Genomic DNA, 12,316 nt, shown 5'->3' with positions numbered 1-12,316 from the left:
AGAGAGACAGAGACATAGAGAGACAGAGACATATAGAGAGACAGAGAGATAGAGAGACAGAGAGATAGAGAGACAGACAGAGACAGAGACAGAGAGACAGGGAGAGACAGAGAGACAGGGAGAGACAGAGAGAGACAGAGACAGAGACATAGAGAGACAGAGACATAGAGAGAGACAGAGAGATAGAGAGACAGAGAGATAGAGAGACAGAGAGAGACAGAGACAGAGAGAGACAGAGACAGAGAGACAGAGACATAGAGAGAGACAGAGAGAGAGAGACAGAGACATAGAGAGAGACAGAGAGAGACAGAGAGACAGAGACATAGAGAGAGACAGAGAGAGAGAGACAGAGACATAGAGAGAGACAGAGAGAGACAGAGAGAGACAGAGAGAGACAGAGAGACAGAGAGATAGATAGATAGATAGATAGATAGATAGATAGATAGATAGATAGATAGATAGATAGATAGATAGATAGATAGAGATTCAACTGAATGATAATTCCCATTCCATCATTGATTTTGCTTTCAATTGTTTGTTTATCAAAGTGTTTGGTTGGAATATGAATCCCTTTAATGAAAGAATGTATAAACGGTATGTGACACCCATACCATGGGTGTTCATTCCGATGTAGCATAGCAAGAGTGCAATTAGCAAATTAGCCGGGTACACTAAAATCGTGAACTTACTTGCTAATTGTGGTTGGCAAGGCAACAAACACCTGGCAAAGCATTACATCAGGACACATAGGGCACAGAGGATCAATACAGTCAAAGAGGGTTGAGGGAACAGCAAGAAGAACACAGAGAGAATTCACAGAAGAAGCTAGCGTCAATGCTGAGAGACAGAGATGATGGGTGAACAAGGCATACTTACTCAACATACTTGGCCCAATACGCTGGTTCCGACATGGCCATGAAGCAACAGTTGGTCAAAATAGTGCACATTATGAACAGACTGAATAACGTGCCCGTGGTTAAGGAAAATGGTGGATTCAATAACAACATATACATAAATTGCAACAGTACTATTCTGAATATGCATTCGTAGTGATTATTTATGCCCAAGTATCCCATCTAGGTTTGGTTTGCCTGCTGTCATATCACTCTACTGAGTGAATAGAAGAAAGAAAAAAATAGTGTAATAGAACAACATTGTGGTTACATACTATTTCAGTGATCAAAAGCTACATTGACACAGATTTATACCGTATGTGAAGCCTAGGCTGAGAAACCATCTCTGCATGTACTGTAGGCGTGTGGTGTACATTTTAATAGTTTAAATATTTTCTATGTTTAGGAAACCAAATGACTGAAAATGATCTGAAATAATAAACATACTATAGAAATATCTGTCCAAAGTAAGAAGTATATCTCTTGTAAATACTCACAGGGGCAAAGAGCAAGCACAGAACAAATATTCTAACTATTTGCTGGGGCGAACGCTAATTAACGGCAAAAATTATACCTCAGCTGTTGGTTTAGCCTTGGCCACCATGGTGCTAATAGCATTATCCTCCCACTCCCCCCTCCCTTCTCACTCCATAGGCAAGATTAAAACATCCGCCTTGCTGTGTGGAGAGTGGCAAGTAGAACCCAAACTGCCTATTAAAAAACAGATTAAATATGCAACTTCAACACAGCTAGTGAGGGGGAATTGAGTAGGTGACTTGAAAGTTGATTTCCTGTCCCCAATTTTCAATTTGGCCTATATTTTAGAAGATTGTGATCAGTTGATTTCTCTCTGTACTTCAATGTTGATCCGGTGATATCTGTCTATCAAACATCTCCCGATAGAATAAATTGTCCCTCATTTGCATTTGTAGTTGGAAATGGTCTGGGCTATTCGTACGGGAGAACGTTCTGCTTTCTTATTGTTGCTTGTATTTACAGGTTGTTCGGAAAAACCCTTGTAATGAGTAACCTTGTGCTTAGGCTTTAGGTCAGAGGGCTACCAGCAGGCAACTAGAGTTTGAATCCCTGGTCAGTTACACAATCAAATGACTCCCCTACCAAAACTGAGGTGTCAAAAATAATGTCTTCCCGTGTCATAAGTCCCTTTGCCTGAGCAAGCATTACTATGACGACTCGTTCAAATTCCCACACTCACAGACAGCACTTTACTCACATTAGTCACCATAACGATAAGCACCCTGGCTCTACAGAGTCTTCCAGAGCACCCACACTATTAATGAGAAAGTCAACTTCAGCATTATGTACAAATCAGACTGCTGCCAAAAGCTGCTAGAGCCTGGAATCACAGGGTTTGTTAATAAATTGCTAGAAAAATGTACACAGATAATTTTTTTTTAATGAGTCTACTGTGAGTCGTTGAAGCATATCTCGGCGGAAGCTTTTGCATGAATTCTCATCCTTTTACAGAATGCTTACTTAGGTCTCTGACGGCTTAATCTACAGCATATATTATATATTCTCGCTTTGATGACTTCAATCACAGCTTTGTAATGCTGTGCCCTCTTTAAAGTAAGTGTGTTCTGGCTACAACCTCATTGATCCCTAGTTAATAATCAAACATGTACCCTGGCCCAAGGACCCCTGGGTAATCAGCAATCGTGAGGACACATGGCATCTGTGACGTGGCCTCAAAGGGAACGCTTTTCACCACTCTCTCAGCTCATACATGCACACATACTGGCATGAACAGAGAGATAGGCACACGCACAAAAGGACGAGCCCACGAAGAATCATGTGCGTGTCAGACACAGACTCTGGTTCTGTGTCAGAGCCGCCCCCGCCTGGCGCCATAGCGACAGGCCAAGGTGTCCGGTGGGTGGACTGGAGGCAGACCCTCGCTTGGGGCCCCTCCGCCCTACCCTATCCTACCCCCCCGCGCCCAAAACACCTTTAGAGATGACCTATTCCACCCGCTTATCGGGCTGACAAGAGCAAAGTGTCCGGGTAGCCTAGTATTTCTCAACACCCGCAAACACCGCTCCAGATATTTATAGCAGGGCTCAGCGGAGGAAGAGGGGAATAGGGGGAGTGTGGTGGAGGGGGGCAGGGGGAGCAGCCTTCCTACATTGTGTTGGTGGGGGAGCAGCCTTCCTACATTGTGTTGGGGGGCAACACAGAACTAAAGCTCTGGTCCTAAATAAAAATAATTATGGCATAATATCATGTAGAAAACTCTAGTCACATTTTTTTAAGGCAGATTCAGTCACTTCCTGGCTACCAATGGATGATGGGTAACTGAGTGTCATAGCTACAGGGACCATCAACATTCCAATACCGTTCCCATTACTATGGATACCTTATACAATGGCCTAGATCACTACAGTAAAATCCCATTCCTATAGGGGCTTCCCGAATCCTCTGAGAAAAGAGCACGGTGTTGTTAGGTTGTGATTTACAGCATCACTTTATCATTTCGGGCTCCCGCAGTGGTCTAAGGCACTACATCTCAATCTAAGAGGTGCCGCTACAGTCCCTGGTTCGAATCCAGGCTGTATCACATCCGGAGTGATGTGGGAGTCCCACAGGGTGGCATCTGGGTTTGGCCGGGGTAGGCCGTCATAGTAAATAAGAATTTTGTTCTTAACTGACTTTCCTAATTAAATAAAGGTAAAAATAGAACAAAAAAACACTTGACTGAGTTTACAGTAACCATCCAGTCTATACATAACCTAACAGTAACCATCCAGTCTATACATAACCTAACAGTAACCATCCAGTCTATACATAACCTAACAGTAACCATCCAGTCTATACATAACCTAACAGTAACCATCCAGTCTATACATAACCTAACAGTAACCATCCAGTCTATACATAACCTAACAGTAACCATCCAGTCTATACATAACCTAACAGTAACCATCCAGTCTATACATAACTTAACAGTAACCATCCTGTCTATACATAACCTAACAGTAACCATCCAGTTCTATATAGAGCCTAACAGTAACCATCCAGTCTATACATAACCTAACAGTAACCATCCAGTCTATACATAACCTAACAGTAACCATCCAGTTCTATATAGAGCCTAACAGTAACCATCCAGTCTATACATAACCTAACAGTAACCATCCTGTCTATATATAGAGCCTAACAGTAACCATCCAGTCTATACATAACCTAACAGTAACCATCCAGTCTATACATAACCTAACAGTAACCATCCTGTCTATATATAGATCCTAACAGTAACCATCCAGTCTATACATAACCTAACAGTAACCATCCAGTCTATACATAACCAAACAGTAACCATCCAGTCTATACATAACCTAACAGTAACCATCCAGTCTATACATATCCTAACAGTAACCATCCAGTCTATACATAACCAAACAGTAACCATCCAGTCTATACATAACCTAACTGTAGCCATCCAGTCTATACATAACCTAACTGTAGCCATCCAGTCTATACATAACCAAACAGTAACCATCCAGTCTATACATAACCTAACAGTAACCATCCAGTCTATACATAACCTAACAGTAGCCATCCAGTCTATACATAACCTAACAGTAACCATCCAGTCTATACATAACCTAACAGTAACCATCCAGTCTATACATAACCTAACAGTAACCATCCAGTCTATACATAACCTAACAGTAACCATCCTGTCTATATATAGAGCCTAACAGTAACCATCCAGTCTATACATAACCTAACAGTAACCATCCAGTCTATACATAACCAAACAGTAACCATCCAGTCTATACATAACCTAACAGTAACCATCCAGTCTATACATAACCTAACAGTAACCATCCAGTCTATACATAACCTAACAGTAACCATCCTGTCTATATATAGAGCCTAACAGTAACCATCCAGTCTATACATAACCTAACAGTAACCATCCAGTCTATACATAACCTAACAGTAACCATCCTGTCTATACATAACCTAACAGTCACCATCCAGTCTATACATAGCTTAACAGTAACCATCCTGTCTATACATAACCTAACAGTAACCATCCAGTCTATACATAACCTAACAGTAACCATCCAGTTCTATATAGAGCCTAACAGTAACCATCCAGTCTATACATAACCTAACAGTAACCATCCAGTCTATACATAACTTAACAGTAACCATCCAGTCTGTACATAACCTAACAGTAACCATCCAGTTCTATATAGAGCCTAACAGTAACCATCCTCTCTATACATAACCTAACAGTAACCATCCAGTCTATACATAACCTAACAGTAACCATCCACTGAGTCTATGAGTCAGTGACAGCTTGAGATGAAATCTGTTTTGGAGTACGACCTCTAAGATGAGTCTAATGCACATGAGGCAGAGGACAAGTCTAGTCCTGTATTCCTCGCATTCATTGATTTAGCGTAATAATGATAGTGAGAGACAGCAGGCAATACCAACGGCTCAATTCTGATAGTGAGAGACAGCAAGGCAATCCCAACGTCTCAATTCTGATAGTGAGAGACAGCAAGGCAATACCAACGGCTCAATTCTGATAGTGAGAGACAGCAAGGCAATACCAACGGCTCAATTCTGATAGTGAGAGACAGCAAGGCAATACCAACGGCTCAATTCTGATAGTGAGAGACAGCAAGGCAATACCAACGGCTCAATTCTGATAGTGAGAGACAGCAAGGCAATACCAACGGCTCAATTCTGATAGTGAGAGACAGCAAGGCAATACCAACGGCTCAATTCTGATAGTGAGAGACAGCAAGGCAATACCAACGGCTCAATTCTGATAGTGAGAGACAGCAAGGCAATACCAACGGCTCAATTCTGATAGTGAGAGACAGCAAGGCAATACCAACGGCTCAATTCTGATAGTGAGAGACAGCAAGGCAATACCAACGGCTCAATTCTGATAGTGACAGACAGCAAGGCAATACCAACGGCTCAATTCTGACAGTGAGAGAGAGCAGGCAATACCAACGGCTCAATTCTGACAGTGAGAGAGAGCAGGCAATACCATCGGCTCAATTCTGATAGTGAGAGAGAGCAGGCAATACCAACGGCTCAATTCTGATAGTGAGAGAGAGCAGGCAATACCAACAGCTCAATTCTGATAGTGAGAGACAGCAAGGCAATACCAACGGCTCAATTCTGATAGTGAGAGACAGCAAGGCAATACCAACGGCTCAATTCTGATAGTGAGAGACAGCAAGGCAATACCGACGGCTCAATTCTGATAGTGAGAGACAGCAGGCAATACCAACGGCTCAATAGTGATAGTGAGAAAGACCAGGCAATACCAATGGCTCAATTCCGATAGTGAGAGACAGCAAGGCAATACCAACGGCTCAATTCTGATAGTGAGAGACAGCAAGGCAATACCAACGGCTCAATAGTGATAGTGAGAGAGAGCAGGCAATACCAATGGCTCAATTCTGATAGTGAGAGAGAGCAGGCAATACCAACGGCTCAATTCCGATAGTGAGAGAGAGCAGGCAATACCAACGGCTCAATTCCGATAGTGAGAGACAGCAAGGCAATACCAACGGCTCAATAGTGATAGTGAGAGAGAGCAGGCAATACCAACGGCTCAATTCTGATAGTGAGAGACAGCAGGCAATACCAACGGCTCCATTCTGAGCAGCTCAGCTCCCTCCCCCGTCTCTATTTACCCCCATTAGTACACAATGTCAACATGATTACAACAAGAATGACATGACAATCTAACTAGACAAACTGAACCAGAGTACATTGTAAGGCTTTGGTTCCCTCCCAAATGTTGTTCAGTCTCTGCTCATTGACTTTCATTTTGAAACCCTAAAACAGACAAGTGTTGGTGGAGCTGTGAGCGTCCCATCAGAAAGGATATGAGTGTACTAAAACCTTTATTGATGCTCTTCTAACAGGATGAAAGGGGTTAAAAATATAGAGTGCAGACGTGGCACTAAATCGGAAGATGGCCTTCCCTTTGTTCAGTACTATAAATGTCTGTGGAGAAACAGGAAGCGAGAGAGACAAAGAGAGAGAGGAAGAACGTGAGAGACAGAGGGGGTGAGGGAGATTGAAAGAGACAGAGAGATGCATCATGGTTAAGGGCAATATGGCATGGCAATAAATGTGTACAATAAACTTGCAGTGGCAACAACCACACACTGACAGTACATCCACGCACACCCACATACACATACGCACACGCACACACACCCGAACACATACACACACACAAACAAACAAAATCACTGATTACATTGCAAGTCCCCCATGCTGGTACTCTCTGCTCTGTAAAATGTCTTTACACTCAAAGTGTGTCCGATGTAGGGTTGCATAACTTACCCAAAAAGCCCATATTTTCCAGAAATACTACATTTCCTGCCTATTCTAACCTGATTCCGGGAATGTTACAACAGGGATTCGTGGAAAACCTTGGAATTTGTGGAAATTTACCAGAATTTTGCAACCCTAGTCCAATGTATTTAGACCTCAAAACAGACTCATCCCAAGCCTTCATCCACATCCCAAGCCTTCATAGTCATCTGAAAACATCTCTTAAACTGTAGTTCATATAGTACCAGCAGGTTTATCCACTCTCTCATAGTCTGTCGGTGTTGGCTTGCATAGACCTATTGGATTATCAAATGGCCTGGGCCAAGTTAAGGTAAACAATAAGACATTGTTTTGGTTTGGTTTATTTGTTCCATTCCTCTACAAAACCTTTGGGAAATTAGCAGGAGCTCTTATCCTCTGGAGGAGAGGTAGGAGAAAGAGAGTGAGAAAGATAAAACGAGAGAGAGAGAGAGAGAAAGAGAGAGAGGTGCAGGACAGATGGGGAGAGAGAGATTGAGGGAGAGAGAGAGAGAGAGAGAGAGAGGTGCAGGACAGATGGGGAGAGAGAGATTGAGGGAGAGAGAGAGAGAGAGAGAGGTGCAGGACAGATGGGGAGAGAGAGATTGAGGGAGAGAGAGAGAGAGGTGCAGGACAGATGGGGAGAGAGAGATTGAGGGAGAGAGAGAGAGGTGCAGGACAGATGGGGAGAGAGAGATTGAGGGAGAGAGAGAGAGAGAGAGAGAGGTGCAGGACAGATGGGGAGAGAGAGATTGAGGGAGAGTCAGAGAGAGAAAGAGAGAGATAGAGGGAGGGAGGGGGTGTAGGAGGGATGGGGAGAGAGATTGAGGGGGAGAGAGAGAGGGAGGGGAGGCAGAAACATTCAGGAAAACAGAGGAAAGTGAGGTGAGGACCCACAACTATCCAGTTGACATGTCCTCTATCCCCAGAACAACTGTCTATCCCCAGAACAACTATCTATCCCAAGAATAACTATCTATCCCCAGGAGAACTCTCTATCCCCAAGAGAACTATCTATCCCCAGCACAACTATCTATCCCCAGTAGAACTATCTATCCCCAGGAGAATTATCTATCCCCAGGAGAACTATCTATCCCGAGGAGAACTATCGATCCACAGGAGAACTATCTATCCCCAGAATAACTATCTATCCCCAGCACAACTATCTATCCCCAGAATAACTATCTATCCCCAGCACAACTATCTATCCACAGGAGAACTATCGATCCACAAGAGAACTATCTATCCCCAGGAGAACTATCGATCCACAGGAGAACTATCTATCCCCAGGAGAACTATCGATCCACAGGAGAACTATCTATCCTCAGGAGAACTATCTATCCCCAGGAGAACTATCTATCCCCAGGAGAACTATCGATCCACAGGAGAACTATCTATCCCCAGAATAACTATCTATCCCCAGGAGAACTATCTATCCCCAAGAGAACTATCTATCCACAAGCAAACTATCTATCCACATAAGAACTATCTATCCCCAGGAGAACTATCTATCCCCAGAATAACTATCTATCCCCAGAATAACTATCTATCCCCAGAATAACTATCTATCCCCAGAATAACTATCTATCCCAGAATAACTATCTATCCCCAGAATAACTAGCTATCCCCAGGAGAACTAGCTATCCCCAGGAGAACTAGCTCTTCAGCCTCCCTCTGTATCCTCCAGCAAACCAAAGCTCCAGACTGATGAATTTTGAAAGGCCAATTTTAAAACTGAGCACCTTAAAACCAGTACTCTAGCCTCTGTCCTTTTCACATACTGTACCGGTACAATTTCCACTCCCTGGGAAACTGATTAAATCAAATCAAATGTTATTTCCTCAATTGCTACATACTCAAATAAATTAATTTCAACTGATGCCACACCAACTACAGCCATAGCTGTCAGTTCAATTTGATTTATCCACCAGCTTAAAAGCTTATTATTCACATCCTGGAATACACGTTTTTCTCATCTACAGTCCTACAGTACCCCCAGGGTTGCACATTCTTGTTCCAGCCCAGCACTAACACACCTAATTCAACTTATCAAGGGGCTTGACGATAAGTCGAGTAGTTCAATATGGATGTGCTAGTGCTGGAACAAAAATGTGCCACTCTGGGAGGTATACTGTAATGCATACCGTATAGAATGACTCGATGAGGCACCCTCCACCACTACACAGTGGGGGGAGACACAAACCCATTTCAAAACTCTTTTTAAGGAAGAAGGACTGTGTGAGAACCAGAATGGTGCCAACAGTAAACCATCGTCTGTCTGTCTGTCTGTCTGTCTGTCTGTCTGTCTGTCTGTCTGTCTGTCTGTCTGTCTGTCTGTCTGTCTGATCCTTCTATTCGTAAATCAGTCCTACCTTTTGCATCCTCAGAACACACACATGTGCAGACACACACATCCTGAATCAGCAGCCCAAACAGGCCCAGTCACAGGGCCCAAAAAATGGGTATGGGGAATCCTTTCAACCTGCCTCAAAGGCCACAGCCAGTTTCCATTAGGACGGATGACACACACACACACACGCACACACACACACACACGCACACACCATTTCAGAGGCTTTATATAAGGAGGGTCACTGTGAGTACACCAGAGATGTGTTTCAGAAGGGGAAATTGGTTGAGATGAATAAAAGCACACAGGAAGATGTTCCAGTAATTGGAATGGTACTAAAGAGGAAATCCTTCAAGGAGGTCCAATAGACAAAGGAAGCGATGTCAGTGATGATATAAGAAGTGACATGCTCTTAGAAACACATTTAACACTGGCATTCGAACACAAGTATAAGGACCCTTGAGAGAGACACCCACCACCTCACGCTCACGCTCACACACAAACACACAACCACACAGCCCCTCTCATTCTCCCACCAACCATCACCCCAAGTGCTCACTCTCTGGTTCTTGAAGTAGAATGGGTCAAAGTCATCCAGTGGGACTCCCACCAGGCCGGCGGGGATGTCGCCGAAGATGCGTGGCAGCTGTTTGCCGGCCTCCAGGTCGGCCCGGGGCCGGGGCAGCTCCACGTCTCCCAGGTCCTCTTGGTAGTGCTTGGTACGCCGGGCCTCCTCCTCAGCGATCCGCTGCTCCACGGCAGCCAGGGACTCCCGGGTGAACCGGTGCAAGCTGTCAGGACCCGGTGGTAGCAGCAGGGTGGCCATCTTCTCATCCTGAGTCACCTGTCCTAGGGTTGACTTCACCAGCTACCAGGGGGGGAGAGGGGAAGGAAAGAGAGAGAGAGGGAGAGTAGCGAGTAGGGAGGAGGTGATAGGGAGAGGGAGTAGGGAGGGGGAGATAGAAAGAGACAGAGAGAGGTAATCAACAGGGCAGTCACACAGGGGTATCACTCCTAAATGCAGACCTGAGTTAACATAGACCTCTTTCCTGCAGTCAAATAACCAAATCGCCCTCTAGTGGCCTCATGGGTGGAATGTTATTCATCTTTTTCATAACATCATAATAAATAAACATTAAAAAAAGAAACATTAAAAATCTGGTATTTCTATGTAAAACACTTTTATTATATGTCAGTCTTTTGTGATGTACAGTCCATTCGGAAACTATTCAGACCCCTTGAATTTTTACATTTTGTTACATTACAGCCGTATTTTTAAATGGATTAAATAGTTTTTTCCTCTCATCAATCTACACACAATACCCCATAATGACAGAGCAAAAACTGGTTTCTAGACATTTCTGCAAATTCATAAAAAAATCTACAATTTACGTAAGCATTCAGACCCTTTACTCAGTACTTTGTTGAAGCACCTTTGACAGCGATTACAGCCTCGAGTCTTATTGGGTATGACTCTACAAGCTTGGCACACCTGTATCTGGAAAGTTTCTCCCATTCTTCATGGTGGTTCAACATTTCTTCCATTGAAGAATGATGGAGGCCTCTGTGTTCTTGGGGACATTCAAAGCTGCAGAAAGGTTTTGGTGCCCTTCCCCAGATCTGTGCCTCGACACAATCCTGTGTCAGAGCTCTACAGACAATTCCTTCAACCTCATGACTTAGTTTTTGCTTATATAGACTGGTGTGTGCCTGTCCAAATCATGTCCAATTCATCACAGGTGGACTCCAATCAAGTTGTAGAAACATCTCAAGGATGATCAATGGAAAGAGGATGCACCTGAGCTCGATTTCAAGTCTCAGAGCAAAGGGCCTGAATACTTATGTAAATAAGGTATCTGTTTTTTCTTTGTAATACATTTGTAAAAATGTCAAAAAATACAGTTTCTGCTTTGTCATTATGAAGTATTTTGTGTAGATTGATGAGAAAAATGTTTTATTAAATCCATTTTAGAATAAGGCTGTAATGTAACAAAATGTGGAAAAAGTCAAGGGGTCTGAATACTTTTCGAATGCACTGTGTACAAAATGTAATATTGGGATGCAAACTCAAAACATAATGCATTTTCAACTCTGTATCTGACATGGTACAAGTGTCTTATTTTCTTGAAGCTCGTAACCATGTGTGTGAGGTGAATACTTTTGTTTCAAAGTAGACTTGTTTAAGACTATCAAGAAACACTGTGTGACCCTGATTCAGCCCACTGCAGCGAAAGGTCCTATTTGTAATGTACAGATAGACCAAGCTTGGGGGGGTTATCATAACGAAACGGTTGTCATTGTCATTGATATAGCCTCCCCTTCACTCTCATCATCACTTCAGCCGAGGACAGTTATTCTGTCGCCAAAATAGATTGTGCCACTATTGTGTTATGCGTGGTGTAGGTGTGTAATGGTGTGTGTGTTTGTGTGCGTGTGCGTGGATGCCTGTACACGTGTTTGTGTGGGTGCACAAACTTCCGTGCACAAACAGACCATGCCATCTGTTTTGTATTCTAATTGAATGATCGGACAGGCCTCATTTTTCATCCATTCATGCGTTTCTTCACGTTATTCCTTGTGAGAGTCCACATCAAAAGAGCACCTGATGTCCCATTACCTCAGCTTACAACCCCAGTCCATCAGAGTCTGGAGATTTATACAGTCTTTCAACCAGGTAGCAATCTGCTCACTAGAGAATAAAATATCG

At 43.4% G+C, this 12,316-nt stretch overlaps 1 protein-coding gene across 5 annotated transcripts in view; it reads right to left on the bottom strand.

Annotated features, from left to right (window-relative positions):
• scn5lab (sodium channel, voltage gated, type V-like, alpha b) overlaps positions 1-12,316 on the bottom strand; it is a 207,717-nt gene that overhangs the window by 159,862 nt on the left and 35,539 nt on the right. For all 5 annotated transcript variants that reach the window (XM_052503848.1, XM_052503846.1, XM_052503849.1 and 2 more), the window contains exons 2-4: positions 10,169-10,477; positions 6,788-6,905; positions 877-967 (exon numbers count right to left, since the gene is read on the bottom strand). In XM_052503848.1, the coding sequence (XP_052359808.1) occupies positions 877-967; positions 6,788-6,905; positions 10,169-10,435 (476 nt within the window). In that variant the 5' untranslated portion in view covers positions 10,436-10,477. The remainder of the gene's footprint in view (positions 1-876; positions 968-6,787; positions 6,906-10,168; positions 10,478-12,316) is intronic.

The sequence above is a fragment of the Oncorhynchus keta genome, chromosome 4 (assembly GCF_023373465.1).
Source record: "Oncorhynchus keta strain PuntledgeMale-10-30-2019 chromosome 4, Oket_V2, whole genome shotgun sequence".
Taxonomy (NCBI): domain Eukaryota; kingdom Metazoa; phylum Chordata; class Actinopteri; order Salmoniformes; family Salmonidae; genus Oncorhynchus; species Oncorhynchus keta.
Note: the sequence above shows the minus strand (reverse complement) of the source record. Positions and strands in the feature narration are given on the sequence as shown.